Source organism: Ceratotherium simum, chromosome 17 (assembly GCF_057802395.1).
Source record: "Ceratotherium simum simum isolate JZ-2026a chromosome 17, ASM5780239v1, whole genome shotgun sequence".
NCBI classification, from domain to species: Eukaryota; Metazoa; Chordata; class Mammalia; order Perissodactyla; family Rhinocerotidae; genus Ceratotherium; species Ceratotherium simum.
Window position 1 is genome coordinate 31,712,790 of NC_141916.1, and position 24,925 is coordinate 31,737,714.

General features: G+C 39.2%; 1 protein-coding gene across 16 annotated transcripts in view; it reads left to right on the forward strand.

Moving 5' to 3' along the window:
- Nucleotides 1-631: 631 nt before the first annotated feature.
- CAPRIN2 (caprin family member 2) overlaps nucleotides 632-24,925 on the forward strand; it is a 43,711-nt gene continuing 19,417 nt past the window's right edge. For 7 of the 16 annotated variants that reach the window (XM_014795875.2, XM_014795876.2, XM_087442607.1 and 4 more), the window contains exons 1-8: nucleotides 961-2,173; nucleotides 4,145-4,207; nucleotides 13,483-13,569; nucleotides 17,447-17,685; nucleotides 18,933-19,015; nucleotides 21,051-21,218; nucleotides 22,453-22,496; nucleotides 23,393-24,070. In XM_014795875.2, the coding sequence (XP_014651361.2) occupies nucleotides 1,874-2,173; nucleotides 4,145-4,207; nucleotides 13,483-13,569; nucleotides 17,447-17,685; nucleotides 18,933-19,015; nucleotides 21,051-21,218; nucleotides 22,453-22,496; nucleotides 23,393-24,070 (1,662 nt within the window). In that variant the 5' untranslated portion in view covers nucleotides 961-1,873. Of the gene's footprint in view, nucleotides 756-958; nucleotides 2,174-2,988; nucleotides 3,092-4,144; nucleotides 4,208-13,482; nucleotides 13,570-17,446; nucleotides 17,686-18,932; nucleotides 19,016-21,050; nucleotides 21,219-22,452; nucleotides 22,497-23,392; nucleotides 24,071-24,925 lie in introns of those variants that run through there. The other 9 variants (XM_087442605.1, XM_087442604.1, XM_087442610.1 and 6 more) reach the window with 5 other exon arrangements.

The window sequence follows — 24,925 nt, forward strand, 5'->3', positions numbered from 1 at the left end:
CGGAGTCACCCACTCCGCTTTGATGGCAACGTTGATTTGGGGCATTCTGCTCTTACAGGCTGAGTCCTTTCTGAGGAAACGGTGATTTTCCTCATCCTACTGTGAAGGATGGAATCTGGGGGGCAAAGGCAGCCCTGCGTTTCAAGAGTGCCCACTTACACCACCAGAGGCTCAAGCTCGGTTTAACTGGCAATTCCACAAAGGGCGCGCTGCCCTTTTCGAGTGATGGAAATCACCTGTTCAAGGTGGCACATCCAATTGCAACCGGACGCAATCAGCAAGGTCGGGCAGCGCTGCGGGGTCCACAGCGCTGGGCTCTTCGCGTCACACCCGGCCCACCTGGTGCCCCGCCATCTGCGCAATCGCGGGGAGAACGCGCCCTCTCGCGACCGATTTCCCGCCGCAGCTGGGCCTGGAACATACGCCCCCCTGGCCGGAGCCCGCGGAGGCCGGGGCACCGGAAGGGGGCGGTGTGGGGCGGCCCGAGGCTGCGCGCGCGGGGGGAGGGGAGCGAGCCTATATAAGCCAGGCGCGGCGGAAAGGGCGGGCCTGGGCGAGAGCGGCTGAGTCGGCGGAGCGCCCGGCGCCGCAGACGCCGCCAGCGGGGCCAGGGAGGGGAGAGGGGGGGGAGACGGGAGGAGGAGACGCAAGTGCGGGGTGGCGCCGGTCCACCTCCGCAGCTCTCCTGGCTCCCGCCGGCTTTCGAGGGCGGGCCTGGGCTGCGGCAGCGGCAGCGGCCTCGGTGGCCTGCGGAGGTGAAGCCGGGCTGCGGCGGCGGCGGCGGCGGCGGCGGCGGCGGGGGGAGGTGGCCGGCCCGGCGAGGGCGAGGGCGGGCAGGGCTGGGCGGCCGGCGCGGCGGGGAGGTGGAGGGGCGGCTCAGCATCCCCGGGGAGGGGCGGGGCCTCGAGGGCCGGTGGGCCGTGCGTTTTCCTCCGGTCGGCCTCCCCTGCGGCACCTGCGGTAGTGGTCCAGGCCCGGTGGCTCGGCGTCCGGAGGGCGCCGGGAAGGGCGGGGGTCAGTGCCCTCGGGGCCTTAGTGACCGCCGGGGAGAGGCGCCTCTCGCGCGGGCCCCTGCGGGGACTTGGCATCCGCGCTGGGGTGCACGGGGCCTGTTATGCCCTTGCTTTGGGGCGCTCCCAAGGGGAGTGGGATGGATACCTCCGATGTGAGGGCCGCTGACTAGGGCGTGTAAGGCTCCCTAGCATTAGCCCTTAAAACCAGTGGGGTTATAAGTGGTTACGGGTTAGTCTAACACAACAGAAACCCAACTCGGGGCGCTCGCATCTTCCGAGAGTCCCTCACTGCAAATGTCCAGTAGTGACGGAGTGGCGTTGTTGGCCCCAGAGCAATCAAAGGGAAGTTAGCCTTCTTCTTCACGAAGCTACCCTTCAGTTAGTGAATCAGAGCTCTAGAATTGTGTGTGTTCAGGATTTTTTTGTAAATGTTGTTGTTAATGATTGGGGTTGGGGCTGGTGGTGAGGGGTAATGTACAGAGGTTCGAGTGGCTGCCTCAAGGTCCCAATGTGGAAAGCTTATTTTTATGTGTCATCACTTGACAATAGAAATTATTCGGAATGTGGATTGCCCTCATGAGAAGAGAGGAGCTGTAAAGCCATTGCTTGATTGGTAGTTCCTTCTCCCCGTGTGGAAAACTGAATTTCTGGAAACGTCTCCCGTGTTATAGATTTTGGCTACGTAAAGGCGCTAGTGCTTGGCACTAATTGCCTTAAAAAGTAGGGAGATGGAAGCACGGTGTCTAAAGCACCATTGGTGTTTGAGCTCACTTCTGTGGAAGAGAATTTTGAGGGAGAGGGTCTAGACTTTCCAGGGAAGTTAAAGCCCCAGTGTGTCCCTCTAGACTTAATTTACTTCTATGTTTACAAACTTCTTTTTTTCTTCCCTCCTTCAGCCTCATCTGTTTCAATGGTGCAACTCTCTTCATCTCCTTTTGGTTACCAGTCACCTTCAGGCGGTTCAGAGGAGGGAAGAGGGGAATATGAAGTCAGCCAAGCCCCAAGTGAACCACAGTCAGCATGGGGAAAGTCAGCGGGCCATGAGCCCCTTGCAGTCTGCTCTCAGTTCCGCTGCTTCTCCTTCCCAAGCATATGAGACCTATATTGATAATGGACTCATATGCCTTAAACACAAAATTAGAAACATCGAGAAAAAGAAGGTAACTTTTTTTTTCTCCCGGCCGTCTATATGCACCATCTTAAAGGGTTAAGGAACTGATGTTTTTGCTTTCTAGCTGGCTCATAGGTTTTCCTTCGTAAAGATTTAACTAACCATGGGATTTAGCTGGCTGAAAACATACAAGCAGACTAAATCTTGGATATATTAAACGTTTTCTGTTTGATTTGTCAGCATAACTGAATAAAAATATTCTTCATAGTAAAATTATTATACATGCTACTGTTGAAATACTTGAAAAGTATTGATACTTGGGGTCAGATGAATTCCTTGGGTGTAATATTAATGTTTCTTTTCAGAGATGAGTAATAGCCTGATTTTTTTAGCTTGTTTTCCTTGTGACTCTGCAGCAGTTGATAATGCAGTATAGCTGCTGCAGTCATTGGAAGCTTTAATGATGGTAGAGCCAGAAAATGTTTTAACACTAATTTTTGTGTTGCTAGGTGATCATTTAAGATTGGAAGGTGAAAGCATTGTAGAGAGCCTTGTAAAGAGACTCGGGGTTATAATCAACCTAACATTACAGTAAATGCTGATGTAAAGATCCAAATCATTCCTCATTTCCTGAGTCATGTAGCCTGTGAGACAGTATTGCACCTTGCTTTGTTGTGTCATGATTCTCTTTTGCTTGTGAGTGTAAGTTGAGTGATTAACTATCTGGACCTAGGAACTCTTCAATATTTTTATGCCAAGACCTAGTTAAACCTTAGGAAAGTTGCTTTTAGTGGAGGAATGTGAAGAGATTTTTTTAAGAGTCTAGTTGATTCTGTTTCTTTTCCTTTTTTTTTTTTTATACAGTAGGAAGGTAGTGAAGAAGGGCTAGTAACTAGTAGCTTCTCTCTAGCCCTAGCTCTCATCAGTTGTCTTTTGAATGCTTGCAGTTGATCACAAGTATGATAAGGTGAGTGTGCCTTGGTCAGCACAAATTCCCTGCCACTGTGGGAAACTAGTCAAAGCAGGATCTATTCAAAGCAGGGTCTATTGATGGAGGCTCATTGATGTCTTTCCCCAGCTGGAGAAGCTATATGTATATGTATACTTAAACTCACTAGCTTAACTATAGTACATCTTTAGTTTTGAATACCTATCTGACAGTAGCAATGCTTTTGTTTCAAGCATCTGAGATAGTGTTTTAAAGCTATAAAGCATATGGAAGGAGCCTAAACATTAATTTTATAATACCATAGTGGGTGATGTCATTATTATGGAGACAATAAATGCAATTTGTTTGTCATGTATTTACTTAAACATCAAATTTAATATGAAAAATAGCTTCAAGTTGGGGCTAGTATAATGCTAGAAAAGAAATCCTTGCCATTTCTGTACTTCATTAGGAGGTTTCCTATTGGACAAATGCTGCATAATTCAACAGGTAACAGTTTAAGCATGAGGTTAGAGCAGGATTTCTCAGCCTCAGCACTATTGACATTTTATGCTGGATAGTTTTTTCTTCTGGGGAAGTGTCCTGTGCATTGTAGGATGTTTAGCAGCATCCCTGGCCTCTATGCACAAGATCCAGTAGCATTCTCCACCTCTCTTCCATCTCCCAAGTTGTAATTTGGAGGTAACCAAAAATATCTTCACACATTGCCAGATATCCCTGGGAGACAAAATTGCCCCTGATTGAGAACCCCTGGGTGAGGAGCATATGATTGATTAGTTAAGTCCCTGTGTGTTAAGTAGTCTAATTATAAATAGAGGCCAGTAAGAGAAAAGGGTTTTATTACTGTGTAACTTTTGTAGTTCCAGACTAATGTTGATTGTGTTTAATATTTTTTCCCCTGACTAGAACTCACCGACAGTTGCTGCCTGCCTTGTTACTAAGATGTTATTCTTACAATTTGGTAGCTTACTTCAAGAACTTTGTTTTCATAAGAAACAAGGACTGGTATTTGTTTTTTTTGCTTCAGAATTTTATATCAGACTATGGTAGATACAAGTGTCTTTTTTGTAGCTCAAACTGGAAGATTACAAGGATCGCCTGAAAAATGGAGAGCACCTTAATCCAGACCAGTTGGTAAGTGGTTTATGATCCTTTGGTCAGACTTGCTGGTTTCCTTTTCTCAATAAAACTCTAGATGGATTTGGTGAGATCAAAGATTTGATAGGCCAGAAAAGAAGAGTGAGAATCCACTGGATTTTCCAAAAGACTTTGTCTTCTTTGCCTGTTAGATCTCACAAATTTGACTCTACTTCTTTTACACTAGGAGATGGTATGGTTGGGGGTGCAGGTTGTTAAATACGAGTGAAAATGTAGACTATCACTAAGAGTTAACATATGGATTTAAATTAAACTTTTGCTAGAGTGAACTGAAGGAGAAGAGGGAATACCTTAGATTTCTGCTGTTCTCTGGTATATTCTAAACCTGACATCTTTCTGCTCTAAAATGTAAAAGAATATTTACTCTAGCTTGCCTTGGTTTTCTCCAGTTGCTTCCCCTTTATTCCTTTCATGGTTTCTCCCTAGTTTTCTGTTGTGGATTGCCGTGTCCCCTCTTAGGAGGCATGTTTATCTGATAGATATCTGGCCTTTTATTTTTTTAAACCTTACTATAAATATTAGACTATTTACAACTTTTTAAAATATTGTTCAGCTTGTCCATGGTATACCTGATAATGCAAATTTTATCTAATTTGGTGAAGGAGAGTTTTTGCAGTATGGAAATAAAAAAATGCTTCATTGATGTTTGACATTTTGACCTGATCACATCTTCTGGCTAAGAAGGGACAAAATTAATCTAAAAGTTATTTGATCTAGCTTGTAGATCTCTTGTCTTGCATCTTTTCCAACTAAGATTTTTAGTTGTGTATCATAGATACTGGCATTCAAGGACTTGTCCCTTGCTGTATTGGCTCTTCTTCACTGACCTAGAATTTTTGTGATGTAGTAAATTATAATTTTGCTGAGGCACAGATTTGAACTGTGTGAGCTCTGAGCATGATGTGCTCACATAGCTGGTGAGAGGACTTAGCTGGATATCCAGCATTTCAATGTGGCTTTGTTTTCAAGTAGTCATGGTATTTTCAATAACTTTTAAAGTGATAACTTTTGTATGTGTAAATATTCTTGAAGGAATTGTTCTATTATAGTAGTGTTTTGATTTTTGGGAAATATGGGGGATGGGGTGGGAAGGTTGATGGTTCTCATGGTAACTCTCTAAGAAATGTCAAGGACATGCTATATTTTAGAGCTCCAGCCAGGCAAACTTTTAATCTCAATATTTCATTGCTGTCTTCATGAACCACATGTTTCTTCTATAGTATTAACTCTGATTTCTCGAGTAATGTGCTGACAACTGCAGAATGTATATTGCAGTAGATCAGTCCTCTGAACTCGAGATTCCTGAGTCCAGCTGCCTAGTTGACATCTCGTGAATTCACCCTGACCCCCAAACCTGTTCCTCCCTTCATCTTAGCTATGTCAGTTAAAGGCTTGATGAAATAGAAAGATGGAGTTGCCAGAAACCTTGGAGAATTTCTCATCATACGTCACATCTAGCCTGTCAGCAGGTCTGGTCAGTTCTACCTTCAAAATAAATCTAGAAACTGACCATTTTTCATAAATTCCATTTCTGCTATCCTGGTCTAAGCCACATCTTTCATCTGCATTCCTGTAATAGCTTCCTCACAGGTTTTTCTGTTACTGTGCTCTCTCTCTCCCCCTCCCTCCCTCCCTCCCCAACATAGTAGGTAGTCTCAGTAATCCTGTTCAAATGTAAGTCAGATGGTCATTCCTCTGCTCAAAAGTTCCCATTGGTTCCCATCAAGGTGGCACAATGTCCTTACTATGGCCTATAAAAAGCCCTACAAAATATGCTCCCCACTTTCTTTTACATCTTTATTGCTTTTCCTACACTTCTCTCTGTTGCTAGCTTCATTCCAGCTACACTGGCCTTCTCGCTGTTCTTCAAACATCGCAGACACAGATCTACTTCAGGGCTTTTGTACATGTTGTTCCTACTGCCTGGGATGCTTTTTTTCCCAGATGTCTAAATGGCTCAATTCCCAACCTCCTTCAGCTTTTTATTTGAAGGTCATCTCAGTGAGGCTTGTTCTGACAACACTATACCTCCATTTCCGCATTCACACTCTTTAGCTGCTTCCTTGTTTTAATTTTCTTAATAGAAGTACTTCTCTGACAAACTGTAAAGTTTTATTTTGTCTCTCCTTCCCTTACAATGTAAGTTTCATTAAAGTGGATGTCTGTTCACTGCTGTTTTCCTAGTACTTAGAATAGTGTATAGCATATAGTAGGAATGTAAAATATTTATTACATTTAGATTTACTAAATATAAAACGATTGAATGTTAGGTTTTTAGATGTGGTTAAGCATGTAATTTGTGGTACTTTTGAGAAATAACATCTCATACAAACAATATATGTTTAAGGTAGAAATTTAGAAAATGCAGCTATGTCAGAAGAAAGAAAATCTATAATCTGTCCCCTCAGAGAACTGTTGTCAATAGTATAGTATTTAATTAAAAAGCTCTAAGTTTAGTTTTTAAAATTGATAATCATTCACATAGTTCAGAAATTAGGAAATACTAAAAAAGATGAAACTTTTCTTTCACCTTGTTCTTCTTCTGTTCATTTCTCACCTTACAAAATAATAATTGCTAATAGAGTCTTGTATATCCATCCAGAATTTCTTTAACCTATATAAACAAATATTCTTCTCTCTGCCTCCTCTCTCTCCATTTTCCATACAGCTTAGCTTAATATAGATACTTTTTGAGCCTTTATTTTTGCCTCTTCCTTTTTTTTTAATAGACCTTATTTTTTGAGCAGGTATAGGTTCACAGCAAAATTAAGCAGAAAGATAGTGAGTTCCCATATACCCCCAGACTCCACACATGCACACCCTCCTCCGCTAACAACATTCCTTACCAGGGTGGGACATTTGTTACAATCAAACCTACATTGACATATCATCATCACCCAAAGTCCATAGTGTACATTAGGGTTCACTCTTGGTGGTGTACATTCTGTGGGTTTTGACCAATGTATAATGATGTGTATCCACCATTATGGTATCATATAGAACAGCTTCATTGCCCTAAAAATCCTCTGTGCTCTGCCTTTTCATCCACCCCTTCCTTTTTTAATATCATGTCAGTGTTTCCATAATACATGGTCTTTAAAGTTTGGTGGAATTGTTTTGTGAAACTCTGTGAGCCTAGTTCTTTTTTGGGTGGGAGCTCTTTGAAAATATTCTCTATTTTTTCTTTGGAAATTGATTTGTTGAGATTTTTTTTTCTTTTTTTGAAGTCAAACTTTTCAGACTTTTCCCTAAAACACTTATTTCATCTAGTTTTAAAAATTTATTTGCATAGATTGGGGCAAAGTAATTTTTTATAAAAGTCTGTGGGTTACTTCTGTTTGTTTATAATTTTGTGTGGTCGTATTTCCTCAATTTACTCTTTTTTTTTTTATAATTTTATTTATTTATTTTTTCCCCCAAAGCCCCAGCAGATAGTTGTAGGTCATAGCTGTACATCCTTCTAGTTGCTGTATGCGGGACGCGGCCTCAGCATGGCCGGAGAAGCGGTGTGTTGGTGCAAGCCCGGGATCGAACCGGGCTGCCAGCAGCGGGGCGTGCGCACCCAACCGCTAAGCCACGGGGCCGGCCCTCAATTTACTCTTGTTAGTGGGCTTTTGTTTTCTTGTTTTTTTTAAGCCAGCTTTTGGATTTATTTTTTTCTCTTCCATTCCTTCTATCTTTCTGCTTTCCTTTGGTTTATTTGCTTCATTTTCTTTTTTTTAAAGATTTTATTTATTTTATTTTTTCCCCCCAAAGCCCCAGTGGATAGTTGTATGTCGTAGCTGCACATCCTTCTAGTTGCTGTATGCGGGACTCGGCCTCAGGATGAACGGAGAAGTGGTGCCTCGATGCGCACCCGGGGTCCGAACCTGGGCCACCAGCATCGCAGCGCACGCACTTAACCACCAAGCCACAGGGCCGGCCCATTTGCTTCATTTTCTAACTTTGGGTTGAGGGCTTAATTAACCCCCCCCCCCCCACCGCTGTGAATTTTCCTGCAAGCACTGCTTTGGCTGTATACTATAAGTTTGATACTGTATTTTCAATATTCTTGGCTGGAAATTTTGTAATTTAAGTTTGTATTTCTTCTTTAATCCAACAGATATTTGTAATATTGTAAATAAGCTGTCTATGATCTGCTTGGCTATTGTAACCTCTTTTAGTAATAACTCTTAAGTAACCTGTTAAGACTAAGCTACAGACTTGTAAGATTTCACTAAGATTGCTAACATAAACCTAGATTTCTTCTTTGAAATAGTAAAAAGAATGTCTTAATGAAGTTTTTTTAGAGTCCCATTTGTAACTTCAGCATCTGTTTTGGTTCAAATCTGGATTTGAAGTGGAGACCTGAGATTCAAGTGAGTGCTTGAGCAAAAGGCCAGGGGCACTTGATGATTTCAGCTCCACTGAAGTTTTCATCCTTAAAGAATTAGGATTTGGGCCAGCCCGTTGGTGTAGTGGTAAAGTTCACGTGCTCCACTTCGGCAGCCCGGCGTTCACAGGTTTGGATCCTGGGTGCAGACCTATGTGCTGCTTATCAAGCCATGCTGTGGCAGGCGTCCCACATATAAAGTAGAGGAAGATGGGCACAGATGTTAGCCCAGGGCCAGTCTTCCTCAGCAAAAAGAGGAGGACTGGCAATAGATGTTAGCTCAGGGCTAATCTTTCTCACACACACACACAAAAAAGAATTTGGTACCCATCCCTTGTTGTTCAACTCTGAGCTATGTTATTTAATGCATAATGCTAAACTCATTACATAATACAGAATCTTTTTTCCTTTGTAGTCCCACTGCTGTTGGCCTAGTCAGGGCAAGCCACTTAAATGTTACATAAGCTTCCTAATTAATCTTGTTGTGAGACCTTCCTTTCTAATTCACCAGTCCTATTCCCTCTAGTGTTTTTTTCTTGAAACAGAAATCTCAGTGTATGATTCTATTCAAATGTTTTAAATTCTGTTCAGAATCTTGAGGATATTTGAGGCTCTCTAAGATCATTTTCTGAACTACCTTTTATTTGTTCAACAAAAATACGTTAAGTACCTACTCTGGGAGGTGCTGTGCTTAATGCTAGGGTTATAGTACCTAAGGGACAAATGTGATCCTTGCCTTCGTGAATATAATGTGATGAGGAAGAGAGGCAGGAAATAAGCAAATATAAATGTGATGGTTGCTAAGGTGAAGTACAGAATGATAATGGATTGTAATGAGGAATCTAACCTTGTCTGGAGAGTTGAGGACAGCTTCCTTGAGAAAGAAGGGGTTTAGTTACGACCTAAAAGATGAGTAAGACTTAGCCAGTTAAAGTGGGGAAGGAGGAAGAGTAGTAGACCTGGCAGGTGCTAGCATGTGTGAAGGCCCTGAAGAAGAAAAGAATGTTTTTACAAAAAGCCTTTCTAAGAAACTGGAAAAAAGGCCAGTATGGATGGAGTGATGAAGCTGGAGGGGGAAGCCACATTATGCAGATCTTTGTATGCCATTTAAAGACTTTGCTTTTTGCCTAAGGGCATCAGAAATCATATAGATATGTTTTAAGTGGAGAATAACTACAGATTTATAGTTAAGAAAATCACTTTGCAGTGTGAAGAGTGATTTGGAGATGGTAAATCTGGATATAAAGAGACTAGGTAAGGGTTGGCTGTAGTTTAGCTCAGAGATTACGGGAGCTGGTACCGAGGTAGCGGCAGAGAGGTTTGAGTAAAGTAGCTGGATTTGAGAGGTAAAGTCAACATAGCTTGGTAACTGGATGTAAGAGTAGAGGGAAGAGCCAAGAGTGGTTTCCAGGTTTCTGGCTTGGGTGGTTGGCAAAACCATTTATTGAGCTTGGAAACACTGGGGGAGAGGAAGGCTTTGAGGGGATGGGATAAAGAGCTCAATTTTCGACCAATGGTTTTAATGTGCCTGTGAGATACTAGGGGTGATGTCTAGGAAGTATTTAAGATACAGGTCTGGAACATAGAGAAGTTTAGTGTATAGATATATTACCTGTATGGCTGCTAATTGAAGCCATGAGAAATGATGAGACTGTCTTGGGTGAGAGTATAGAAAGCAGAAAAGAAGCCTAGGACAGAGTCCTGAGGAACTCTGACACTTAATGTTTGGATAATAATGGCTAAAAATATTTATAGTGAACTTACTTTAGGGTCAGGCATCATTCTGAGTGATTTATACATATGAAATCACTTAAATTGCACAACATCTTTGTGATGTTGGTCCTTATCTTTATTTTATGAGTGCTAAAAACTGGGGTGAGAGAAATTAATGGAAAAATTATTATTGCAGCTGGAGAAATGGGAGAAAATGGAAGTTTAGTGTTATAAAAACAAGAGATATTTGTAGAGCAGGAGGGTGCCTTTATGTTGAAGTCTGAGACGTGACCTAAAATGAGAGCTATAAAAATCCATAGGTTTAAAGGATGGGATTGACTTTGCTGACTTCATCCGGGACAGTTCTGGTGGAATGGTGCAAACAGAATCCAGGTTGATAAGGGCTGGAGAGGGAATGGAGACTGTGTAGACATTTTTGAAATTTGTTTGAGACTGGAAGGAGGTGATTGCCAGAAAGGCACTTTTAATTTTTCTTGGTTAGGGGAGACTTGAACTTTTTAAATGCAGGTTTAAGCATCAATGGAGAGGGAGAAGCTCAAGACATTCGAGAAAGAATCATAGAGTAAGATTTCCTATGAAGACAGAATGAAATAGGATCCAGGGCACAGGTAGAAGGATATCTCCTCCACTATGTAAAGAAAGGATGGATCCACATTTGATGATGGGAAGTTGAGGTAGTTCCCATTCCATCCTGCTTTTCTGGAGTCAAAGTTAATACCATTTGGGAGTAGATGTGGAGGGGTATTCCTTTCTAGTTTTACATCCCTCTGAGGACTGTATATTATGGTTATGTTATCTGTGCATTCTTGGTTGTGTATTTGGAAGGCCTCTCTGTGTTCTTTATAATGAAATATATAGTGCAAACAAAATGTTGCATGTAAGTTATAATGCCTAATAAAGTAAGCATCAGAACCCATCACTTAACTCAAATATTGCATTACCAACAGCGTTGAAGCTCCTTCCTAGTACTTTCTTGTTCTTATAACTTGACCTGAACTTTTTTCCCCTTGTTCCCTTGCTTTTATTTTAATAGCCCTTGTTTGTTGCCTTTAAATCCGTTAGAGTTGCTTTTTTGTACCTTATAATAAATGTTACCATACTATATGTTCTGTATTTTGTCTTTTTCACTCATTATGTTTAGGATTTTTAGTGATGCAAGTAGCTGTATTTCGTTTGCTTTTCTCTACTCTGGAGTTGTCTGTAAATAGATGGGTGTTTGCATTGCTAGCTGTTTTTTGGTATTCTACTTTGATCAATTGTATATGTGTTATTGAGACACAGGTGCAAGATTTTTTCAGGGTATATACCTATTATTGGGCTGTAGGGTATGCCCATAGTCAACTTCATAGATAAAAATGCCAAACTCTTTTCCAAAATTATTGTACCAATTTATGCTAATACTGATAGTACATAGGAGTTCCCTTTGCTCTATACCTTTGTAAAGACTTGTTATTATCAGACTATTTTTAAAAACAGTTTTATTGAGGTATCACATACATACAAAATTAACCCATTGTAAGTGTACAGTTCAGTGATTTATAGTAAATTTGTAGAGTTATGAAACTATCATGACAATCCAGTTTTCGAACATTTCCATAACCCCTCCAAGTTCCCTTTTATGTCCTTCTTTGCTTTCTAGCTCTATAAATTTGTCTTTTCTGGATATTTCATATAAAATAGTCTTTTGTGGGGCTGGCCTGGTGGCTCAAGCAGTTGCATGCACGCGCTCCACTGGGGTGGCCCAGGGTTCGCCAGTTCGGATCCCGGGCACGTACCGATGCACTGCTTGTCGAGCCATGCTGTGGCAGCGTCCCGTATAAAATGGAGGAGGATGGGTGCAGATGTTAGCTCAGGGCCAAGCTTCCTCAGAAGAAAGAAGAGAATTGGCATCAGATGTTAGCTCAGAGCTGATCTTCCTCACAGAAAAAAAAAAAAAATAGTCTTTCACATCTGGCTTCTTTGACTTATCCTTACGTTTTTGAAGTTCATCCTTGTTATAGCATGTATCAGTAATTCATTTCTTTTTATTGCTGACTAGTATTCCTTTGTATGGTTATACCACATTTTGTTTATCCATTTACCAGTTGCTGATATTTGGATTTTTTAAAATTTTGGGCTTTAATGAAGAATGCTGCTATATGCATTTGCATACAAGTCTTTATGTGGATATATGTTTTCATTTCTTTTGGGTAGATACCTAGAAGTGGAATACTATGCTAATTTAGTTATGGAGGCTTCATAATATGTATTTATCTGGTTGGACAAGTTCTCCACCTTGTTCTATTTCATATTGGCCCTTTGTTCTTCTGTGTAGATTTGAGTTAGTGTAAGTCCCATAAAAAAACCACCCCTTCTCTGGCTGTCGACTTTGTTTGTCTGTGAAATCTTAAAAAAATTTGCCGCTTTAAATTTGCAATATTTCTGTTACAATACTTAATTTTATCTGTTGTAGGTAATTGTTTACAAGTCTTTTCTACCATAGTGTAAACTTCTTGTTTTTTTTTGTGAGGAAGATCAGCCCTGAGCTAACATCCGATGCCAATCCTCCTCTTTTTTGCTGAGGAAGATTGGCCCTGGGCTAACATCTGTGCCCATCTTGCCTCTACTGTATATGGGATGCTGCCACAGCATGGCCTGACAAGCGGTGCGCCAGTGCATGCCTGGGATCCGAACCTGTGAACCCCGGGCTGCCGAAGTGGAGCGTGCGCACTTAACCGCTGTGCCACCGGATCGGCCCCTATAGTGTAAACTTCTTGAAGTTGCTTCTTCATCTGTGTGGTCCTCACTATGCTACTTGTGTAATACCTTTGAGTAGTGAATGAATATTGACAGAGGAATCCTATTGGCTCACTGCTGTTAAAACCCAGAGGCCTGTCTGACATTAGACTTTATAGATAGGGACTTAGCCCTATTATTATTATTATTATTATTACTACTACTCAGATTTCTAGTATAAAAATTGAATTTTTAAATTTACCTTTATATAACTTTTACTAAATACTTTTCTCCCTACTTTTTTGAGTATGTATAGTAATTGGCTAGTTCATAAATCTTAAATCTCCTCTACTATTTTTAAGGAACACTTATTTGACATATTTTTACTTAGAAGTCCACAGAATTGATGTTTTCTTATCTTATGTGTCAGGAAGCAGTAGAGAAATATGAAGAAGTGCTACATAACTTAGAATTTGCCAAGGAGCTTCAGAAAACCTTTTCTGGACTGAGCCAAGATGTAAGTATGTTTTCTGTGCTTTTCCTGAAACAAGTTTAACCACTGATGTTGCAGAAAGTGTCCATGTCTAATAGTGGTGCTTGGTTACCATCCGTCTAATTCCTGCTGATATTTTATTGGCGATAGGAGGTTGAGGATAGTTACTGATGAACTAGTGTTTTCAGATTTCTGGAGTCTCAAGAGAATACAAATGGTATCTGAATATGAGACATTGTGCATGAACTATTAGTTATCTAATATATATTATTTCACTGTGGAATTATAGAAACCGTCAAGAAGGAGAATAAAAAATATTTGATAGATACATTTATTAAAGATATTTTAGAATATAGGCTTATAAATTTATATAATATAGGCTTATAAGTTTAGCATTATTTAACATATTAGGAAACAGAATTGGCAGACTCTTCTTGAGACCATAACAGTTATTAGGAAAACTTAACGATTCATGTTAAATAGAATTAAGTCTGGTCTCACTGCCTGTCAGGTTCTCTATGTTGGGAATTCAAATTTTGTCTTTGCCAGATTTAATCAGTAGTAAATATGAGGTCTTAAACGTTCATTAATGAAGTATTCTTCACTTTTTCTGAATCATAGTATTAGAAAGCCTTTTCAAGACCGTGTTTTAACAATTGAGGAAATATTTTTGTAAATTCCTTTCTGGGATGGGGACCATGCCTCATAAGGTTGTCTCTTCTACTTTTTGGATATTTTCTTCTTGTATGGTGAACTGAAATTTTCTTCTCCATTCCTTTGGCATCAAACAAACCAAAACATCATTTCTAGGCTAAAAACATTTGCCATCTTAATCCTTATAATATAGTTCTGAGTTGCTCTCTTCTGGATGTCTGATGTAATTAAGTCTTAACAGATTGTGTGTAAATCTAAAATAGCCTAGTATAGCGCCACTACCTTCTGTTTTCTGGGTACTTCTCTGAATGCAAGTCTAAGATGATATTAGCTCTTTTTGTCAGTCATAGCATATTTTAACTCATTCATGCATTTATCACTTAATTTTGGTAGTTTCTGTTAATTCCACAGTTATTAAATACTTTTAGACTATTTTAGATATAATAGTTTTAAGTCAATGTTTTTCTTATAGTTGTATGATTGATTCCCCCCTCCTGCCTTGCTTATGTTTGTTTAGTTTTGGTGCATTTTACTATGAAAAGATCTTTCATATCTTCCATCTGGTTGGAAATATACTCCTATAATACTTAAAATTTTCCATCAACTCTCTTTACTCCAAGTTACTCTATCAAATTTTATTTTTCCATTCAGGTGTTTATTTTTTCAATATATGGTGTTCTTTTCTTCTTCTTTTTAGATTTAAATCTTTTTTAAAACACCTTCCGTGTGCCAGGCACCTGTGTAAGTCCACTTGATTTTTACAGCAATCTAGAAAGTGGATATGAATAGCCCCATTTTACAAATAAGGAATTTGAAGCTCAGAACAAAAGGAACTTCTTCAAAGTCATATGGCCAGTAAGTGGTAGTGTGAAGATAGGGCCCTAGCTACTTTTTGCCCCTAAAAACTGTGTTCTTTTCTTTATACCGTGGATATGGTATCTCTGTATTTACGTGGTCTTCCACTGCTGTAGTCTAGAGGTAGCTCCCAACCCACCAAATTTTGTTGGTATCCATGAGGTTATTTTTCCTTATTTGTGCTGTAGATTTACTTTCATTTAGGTGAGGTACTAAAGGACTTGGAGCTTGTCTTGGTGAATCAAGACCCCAGAAGTGCTTGCCAGTACCTTCCAGCCTAGTAATTTTTGGGCTCTTCTTTCACTACAGTCTTGGGTCAGACCTCTTCTTTGATAGCCAGTTTTGCAGTTTGTGTAACATTTTCTTCTTTCCCTTCAAATTAAAGTTGGAAGCCTTCCTATTCAGCCCAGCCACATCTCTCTTTGTCTTTATAATATGAGCTCTGTGCCTTGGAGAGGATTTATCTTTCTAAGGCAAGGTTCAGAAAAATAAACTTATTCGGTACTGTTGGTTGATAGTGGTTTACTTCATATGTTCTCCTTTTTTCCAATCTGGTCCTTCCAGACTGGAAAAAGAGGAGATGTAACTTGGCTTCTTAATTTCCACATAAATAAGGAGAAATAGGCTGTTGTCAGTGGTTTTCATGACATCTGAATATGATCTAGGAGACACTATACTTTCTTACTTGATACTTGATTGATTCAACAAATATTTCAGGTCCTGTTGTGTGTCAGGCTGTATGCTGGGCGCTAGTGGTATATTGGTGAACAACAGAGATCTAGTCCCTGTCATCGTGGAGCTGCAGTCTAAAGGGGATGCAGATAAATAAAAGGATAACCATTTAATAGATACTTTGATAGGGGAAGTTCAGGGTAGCATGGGCCCATAGGAACACCCAATCCAATCTTGGGAAGTGGCTAAGGAGAGATCTGAGGGAGTCGTGTGATAAAGTTCTGAAGATGCCCTCAGCATCAGTTGCCTTCCCCTATACCATCGTGAAACTGTGTCCAAGAGAATCCCACTGTCTCCGAGAGCAGTTGTCACCTCTCTCCTTTCCTCTTCTCAAGCAGAAACTGAGAATCCTGTAGTTTTGGTAAGTGTTATTGGTGTAAGTCCCTATTGAGGTCTTGGAAAAAGCTTTTCTGAGCCTTTGCCATCTTGAAGAAAACATCCTACCCACATAACCCTCAACCAGTCTGTTTCACATTCTCCAAATTTTATCTTTACCATTGTCTCTTGTCCGTGGTGGTAGCACAAGTAAATTTACTACGTTGCTTTCATACCCCCTAGAAAGAAAGTAATAATGCCGTAACGAATCTTTTTCTTGAGGTTTTTCCCCCCCAATCTTAACCTACTAGGATTTATGAACTAGAGTTTTAAATATTGATGCTATATGGATCAGAGTACTTTAACCTATCTATAGGAAAAATCTTTGAGATTTTTTTTTTTTGTTCTCAATCTTCATGCCTTAGAAACTATCCAATATGATGGAAACATTACAATCAGAACAAAAACTATGGGGAAAAAAATGTTTTAGGTTTCTTAGTGGAAATGGATGGTACTTTTTATTATTGGTATTTTATAAATGGGAAGCCACTTCTGGGACCCATGTATTATGTCAGACTTTAAGGTATTGTAGTTCTGAGCTTTAGAGTAGACTCAGTGCTGCTCACTTTACACACACACATTTATTTGAGGGAAACCTTAGATTCCACTAATTTTCCGTATGTGTTTTGTGAGCTAAATATTGGAAGATACAGCTGCATCCAGACTGACAAACTATTATGAAAATATCTGTTAATTTTACTCAAAAAACCCCACAAAACCTGTTTGTCATGGCTGTTTTTTGGCGTTACATTTATAAGACCTTTTATTTCTATTTGGTGTTCAATGCCTTATGCCTTAGGCCAGTCTTCTTTGCTTAGTTGAAAGCGGACCATTTTAGTTTAAATATTCTTCCCCTGGAACATGAGATTTAAAAAAACCCCAAAACTAAACTAAAGCGTTTTCTTAAAATATTTGGCCTAAAAAGGCTTGATATGCATAAATATGGAAAAGTAAAACCTTGCAATTAATATGGACATCAGTGATAGGTACTTTGCTTCTCATCATGGTGTTATCAGAGGTACTAGATTCAGCCTAGAGATGGGAGTCAGATATTTGGACTCCCTCGGTTCTGGTTACCTGAGACAAACCAGTTTATTACTCAGTGACTTCTTTAGCTGAACGAGGAAGCAGGGCTTAAATGAATTTGTCAGTTTCATAGTCAGTGTTATGTATCTGAGATTTATCATCTAGTCTCAACACTTTGGGATGAGACTTTTGTAGACTGTCAGTTGCTAATATGGGGTGGTGGAGAGTTGTCAACCTTAATTAGCATTTGTTTTAACAGCTCCTTAAAGCGCAGAAGAAGGCCCAGAGAAGGGAGCACATGCTAAAACTTGAGGCCGAGAAGAAAAAGCTTCGCACTATACTTCAAGTTCAGTATGTATTACAGAATTTGACACAGGAACATGTACAGAAAGACTTCAAAGGGGGCTTGAATGGTGCAGTGTATTTGCCTTTAAAAGAACTTGACTACCTCATTAAATTTTCAAAACTGACCTGCCCTGAAAGAAATGAAAGTCTGAGGTAAGCTAATGAAAATATTTTCCTGAAATAGAACACATAACACTTTAGTCTAGCTTTTTAATTATATGTATATTTAGTAATTAACTAAGAAAACCTTAATTTGATTCAACATAGGAAATGTTGGCCAGCACAGACCTCTTACAGGGTTGATAGACTGTCTAGAAGGAAAGGGAATTCGAATGACTTCATTAACATGCTTCTTTATTGTAACGCTGATTTTTAAAAATAATGTCTGAATATCAAATTTTAATCTTATTCAAGTATTAACCATAATACCAATTAGATATATTCTTAAAATTTTTCTTTGTAATTATCTCAGGCTCTTTATTACCTGAGAGTCTTTGCCTTCTTACTACTGTTGTACTTAAGTGGAGGTAAATAAAATTTAACTTGGCCAGTATCATTAAACGTGCAAAGTCAGAATTATTTGGTGTTCTTATGCTGTGAATAAATACTGAGAAACAAATCTGATAATTTAACATACAAAACCAGCAAATTGAGTCTACTCAGTTTTTTTCCCCTATAATTATCCATTTGCTGTTTTTGGTCTGATGGAGTAAATCAGCTAATGAACAGGTAGATCCCTATACTTTTGCTTTGTTAGGTACAGGTTGTTCCAATGTTGTGTTCGTTAGCTGAGGTAGAGCAGAGTCAGATTTCAGCTGTTATTAGAAATAAGCCCTGTATCAGGAAGAAACCTATAAAACTCTTTATTACCTATATATAGCCATGTGTATATTTTTTATTCCCATTCTGATAGTCTGCTCTATCATCATTACCTATTTGGTTGCTTGCTTCTCCTACTTCACTTTAGTGGATTCAGGGAATGTAGCTTACTTTGATATGTGAAATGTAAGTGAAACATAATTTGAAAAATAAGCTGCTCTCTTTAAAGTCAAATGCAGCTCTTAATATTTCCATTCCACTGTTCTTTCATCTAGAACATATACTTGATAATAAATGATACTGCATTGACAGCTTTAAACTCTTTTTGGCCTATTCTTTAATAGCTGCATTTGGTAAAATCTTTATTTTAGTAGTTTTAAGGAAAAATGCTTATGTTTGAAATCCATAAATGGGCATTTAGTCGTCTTTTAGAAAATTTCAATTTTTCTAGTAAAAGGACAGAATTAACATTGAACGTCTTGACTGTTGATGGGTTATACTGTATAAATTGTACTGCTCCATATACATGTATATATGTACGTCTAAAGCCACTTTGTTCTGCTGCTGCTTTTCCTTGTCAGTGTTGAAGACCAGATGGAGCAGTCATCCTTGTACTTTTGGGACCTTTTGGAAGGTAGTGAGAAAGCAGTGGTAGGAACGACATGTGAGTTTTCTCTACTCTGGACTTAAGCAGTGAATACTAAACTTTATGTTAGAAGTTTAGTATGATATTGAGGGCTGAAACTGTGTCAGTCCATCAGAACTTACATGTCTGACAATAATATATTCATCGGGAGAATGATCTCTTTGTTTAGTTCTGTTAAAAGCAGCTATTGTATAATTATACTCACTAAAATGGAACCTAGGGAGAATTTTGAAGTGGCATGTCACTATGATTTGGGAACAAGAGCTAAGGACTAGTGCTAGCTTCAACACTAGCGTGACCATTTTGGGGTTCAGTACTCTATTCTGCGTAATAGAACCTACTCTATTTCGGAATCATAAATCCACACATTGTTAATATCAAGGCTTATCTACCAGATCTGCCTAAGAAAATATGAATGGTTTGGCATATAGTCTGAAGCATTGTTGTCTAGCGATCTGGAAATGATCTGGAGAGAAAGAGTCCTTTTGGCTTCCTAAATAGACTGTGGCCAAATGACCAAGTACAAATGGCTGGACGTGAAGTACATCGTTATGTGTACTAGCTTAGGATAGTGAAAACTCACTAGAAGCTGGTAAACATTTTTGTTACTAGTTATTGCTTCCTTTTAAAAAATATCTGAGTATGTATAATTGCAAAATTTCTAAGTCCTTTAAATCACAGAAATTTATTTCTTGGTTAGAATGCAAAATAATACAAATACTTTGGAAAATAGTTTGGCAGTTTCTTACAAAATTAAGTGTACACTTACTAGACAACCAAGCTATTACATTTCCAGTACCCAAGAGAATTGAAAACATATGTTCACATAGGTACTTGTATATGAATGTTCATACTGGCTTTATTCATAATAGCCCCGAGTGAACCCAGCTCAGATGTACATCAACTGATAATTGATAAATCAGATATGGTATATCCATACAATGGAATCTGCTCAGCTATAAAAAAAGGAATGAACTATTGATACATGCAACAACATGGATGAATCTCAAAATAATTATGCTGAGTGAAAGAAGCTAGACAAAAAATGAGTACATATTGTATTATTACATTTATGTGAAATTCTAGAAAAGACAACTAAAATGATAGCAGGTTAGTGGTTGCTAGGGAATAGGGTGAGGGAATTAATTACAAAAGGGACATGAGGGAACTTTTTGAGTTGTTGAAAATGTTCTGTATCATGGTTCTGTTGGAAGTAACACGACTGTGCATCTCTTAAAACTGTACCCTTAAAATAGGTGAATTTTATTGTTTGTAAATTATATCTCAAAGTTGATTTTTTTTTTAAAAGACAAAATCTATGTCATAGTACTCTGTGAAAGGAATAGACCCAAATCAAGTATGGGAACTCTGCTTGATTTGGGAATTATATTTTTAGTGGATATTAAAAATGAAATAGACCTTAGACCTATTTATGGTGCAGCAACTTTAACATCATTTTAAGATTTTTCTTGATCATCAAATAATGATGTGCTAGGAGTGACGTATGGCATAACTCAAGAGTAAAATCTTCATCATGGAATTTTGTAGTTTACAAATCCTTTAGAGATTGTTGAAGATAGGGTTTTCTAATGGTTATGTTTGGGGAACTGTTACTTCTCTAAAGCCTTAATTACTTGGGGGAGATAGAGTAATTATTGCTAGTTGTGATGTCTTGGGGATAGATGGGAGAAATGACTTTTCTCTCAGCTTGGGGAATAGGTGTGTGCTTTTGTAACATATTAGAGTCTTTGATTAGTGATTCTGAGTTTTAGTCGTTTTTCAAATGGTGGAAATGGAGGCCCACAGAAACTTAAGAAACTTGTTAAACTTTGGGATTCTCATCTTTAAAATTTGTATCGATTCAGCATGACATAAAGATGGACTGCATGTTTACTTTTCATGGTGCTGACTAGTTCTTTGAATCCTTCCTAATGTGGAATACTATAATGACATACTATAACTAGGATAAAATCGTATTAGGATTTCTATTTCAAATAATTTTCCATGAACTATTAGTTTATGTGATAACTAAGTCTTAATTACTCTTTCTTAGACAAACACATGAAAGATCTGCTGTCTAAATTGCTGAACTCAGGCTATTTTGAAAGTATCCCAGTTCCAAAAAATGCTAAGGAAAAAGAAGTATCATTGGAGGAAGAAATGCTAATAAAATCAGAGAAGAAAAAACAATTATTGAAGACTGAATCTGTCAAAGAGTCAGGTTTGTTGTGACCTCTGAAATTCTTTACAGTGGTTGCATTTTTAACACTTAACCAAATGAGTCAAATCGTTGTGTTGGCCCGGCCCCATGGCTTAGCGGTTAAGTGTGCATGCTCCGCTGCCGGCGACCCAGGTTCGGATCCCGGGTGCGCACCGACACACCGCTTGTCTGGCCATGCTGAGGCTGCGTCCCACATACAGCAACTAGAAGGATGTGCTCTATGACATACGACTATCTACTGGGGCTTTGGGGGACAAAAATAAAATAAAAATAATTAAAAAAAAATCGTTGTGAAATGATTACCTTTTTTTAATTTGTTAGATTCTACATGCATGGAAATCTTGTTGCAGGATAAGTCTAGGTATGGAAAACATCTCTAGGCTTTATCACCATGATTTATAGAGTGAAGCTTAATAGAAACATTAGGTTATACTTTGTTGCAAGATAGTACACTGGAATTTGAATGAACCTCTTTGTTAAACTATAAGATAGTTCCACTTAAAATTATTTAAAATGTAAGTTCCAGTAGAATCCAATACTGTAGTAGAACGAGAACGTAAACAAGGTTAACATATTGACTCGGGAAAAATTGCCAAAATCAGTAAAAGAAATATACTTTTCAAAATTCTACTTTCTTGGGGAAGAAATAATTTTGTTTTTGTTTGTTGAGGCTGGATTGATTTAAGAACTATCACTTCTAAGGAGGTGGTCCATGCAGGGTTTTGATATCTGCTAGCAAGATTCAAGTCACTTTTCATGTTCACTTCCTCTTAGTTCCTAATACTTTAAGTCCAGTGCTTCAGTATCTCCGCTCCCCTACCCTGCTCCCAGCCGTAAACTGGCTTGCTGGAGAAGCCTTTATGGGCTCTATTTCAAGCTGAGATGACTAATTTTTACCCCATGGGACCGCAGCTATAATTCCAACTTAAAAGAAGCTGTATTTTTGGATAAGAGGAGATAGTCTTGTTTTCAATCAGAAATCAGGTTTTAACTGCAACTTGACTTTAGAAAAGTATCTTATATAAGGAGAGCTACTGGCTTCAGTTGGCCTCAGACTACATGCTTTGACCAACAAGCAGTAGTGAGAATTACTCCTGCCATAAATACACTTAATTGTACTATCCTTTTTCTATTACTCTTCTGAAATATGTTGCTAAAATGAATTATGGTTGTATTCAGTCTACAGACTTATAGTTTACCTAGTATTTATTTAATATTCCCTTTATCTTCCCAGAGTCTCTTATGGAACTTGCACAGCCAGAGATACAACCACAAGAGGTAAGATACTGAAAGGTAATTTGCTGAATTGTTTTTTGAGACTTGCGTATAGTGTTGTGGTGAGGAGCTGAGGCTCTGAAGCTAGATTGCTTATGCTTGAATCCTGGCACTGCACCTTACTAGCTTAGTGACTTTGGGCAAGCTATCTAGCCCAGCTGTGTCTGTTATCCTCATCCATAAAATGGGGATGATAATGTGGTTATTGTGGTTATTGTGGGGATTAAAGGAGTCAAATTCTAAATTACTTAGAATTTGACCTGGCAGACAATCACCGCTCAGGTGTTAGCTGTTATTGTTATTTTTGGCCCCTGTGTTAGAATTTAAGATGGGTATGATTTTGCTCTTGCCAGAATTTACTCACATTGGTAATTGAAGAGGGTATTTGTTCTCTTTCTAATTGACATTGAAATTCACGGAAGCTGAAAAGAATGGAAGAGGCAAAACCACAGTATGATTGATATACAGTGGAAATAAAGAAAAGGCTGGTAATTCAGGAAACATGAGGCTTAAGGTTAAACAGTATAACTTTGTGTGGTTGAACTACCCTGTGCTTTAACATTTAAGCAAATCAGGTGGGTGCACTGGTCCTAAGGCTGGCAGAGGGGGAACAACCTTGGTAAAAGAGCTTGGATCAAGCAAAGGTGGCACCGCAACGTGCAGTTCTGAACAGTCTTAGGTGAGTCAAGTATAGATTGCTACTTCTGAAGTGTCAAAGTTTGTATTCCATTAATTTGAGGGGAAAGGAATACACAAAAAGGACGGTCTTTTCAGGTAGAATAAGGACAGAAGTTAGCACAGGGGCTCAGACCAATGGACGTAGGAATATTAATAAAGTTCAGTGTTCCCCTCAAGGTCTACAAATTTTATGACTCAAGCACATTTTTTCTCTGATCTAGTTTCTTAACAGACGCTACATGACAGAAGTCGATTATTCAAGCAAACAAGATGAAGAGCAATCTTGGGAAGCAGATTATGCTAGAAAACCAAATCTCCCCAAATGTTGGGATATGCCTACTGAACCAGATGGTCAGGAGAAGAAACAGGAATCCTTCAAGACCTGGGAGTCTTCTGTTAAGCACCAGGAGGTATCAAAGCCTGCAGTTTCCTTAGAACAGAGGAAACAAGAGATTCCAAAACTCAGGTCCACTCTGCAGGAAGAGCAGAAGAAGCAGGATGTCTCCAAACCCAAGCCAAGTCCCAGCCAGTGGAAGCAAGAAACTCCTAAATCCAAAGCAGGATACATTCAAGAGGAACAGAAGAAGCAGGAGACACCAAAGCCTTGGCCAGTTCAGCTGCAGAAAGAACAGGATCCAAAGAAGCAAACCCAAAAGTCTTGGACATCTTCTACGCAGAGTGAACAAGACATCACCAAGTCATGGACCACTCCCATCTGTGAAGAACAGGGTTCAAGACAACCAGAGACTCCAAAATCCTGGGAAAACAATGTTGAGAGTCAAAAACACCCTTTAACACCACAGTCACAGATTTCTCCAAAGTCTTGGGGAGTAGCTACAGCAAGCCTCATACCAAATGACCAGCTCCTGCCCAGGAAGTTTAATACAGAACCCAAAGATGTGAGTTGACCTGTATCAGTCTGCTTCTGTCAGTGTAGGCATAAATAAGAAGTTGTGGTAATGATAACCTTTTAGTTATCTTTAAAAAAAAAATCTACAAAACCCTTGTAAATTAATGTATAAAGTATTTCACTTAACTCTTTAATGTATAATTTATTCTTTTCCTAGAAACTTGGAAGTAAACGTAGTTGGTCTTTTGAGCCTAACCTGAGATGAAATTTCCACAATTAGAGAATATTGTTTTTTTTTTTTTTTTTAATTTTTTGTTTATTGCAGTAACATTGATTTATAACATTGTAAAAATTTCAGGTGTACATCATTGTACTTCTATTTCTGCATGGACCACATCATGTTCACCACCAAAATACTAATTACAACCCATCACCACACACATGCACCGAATTATCCCTTTCATCCTCCTGAGAATATTGTTTTAATGGCAAAAATTTTTTTTTTCCTTATTTTTTTTTTTTTGTGAGGAGGACTAGCCCTGAGCTAACATCCGATGCCAATCCTCCCCTTTTTTTTGAGGAAGAGTGGCCCTGAGCTAACATCCACGCCCATCTTCCTCTCCTTTATATGGGACGCTGCCACAGCATGGCTTACCAAGCGGAGCGTTGGTGCGTGCCCAGGATCCGAACCTGCGAACCCCGGGCCGCCGAAGCGGAGTGTGTGCACTTAACCGCTTGCGCCACCTGGCCAGCCCCTTAATGGCAAAATTTTGATGACATATGACATCAAAATAGTGGATAGTTCAGACAAGACCATAATGTGAGCAAGTGAGAAATGTGAATGCATGTCACAGGGTAGGAGACTTGTTAGACTGTATCTCGTGTTATCTTCCACCTGGCACAT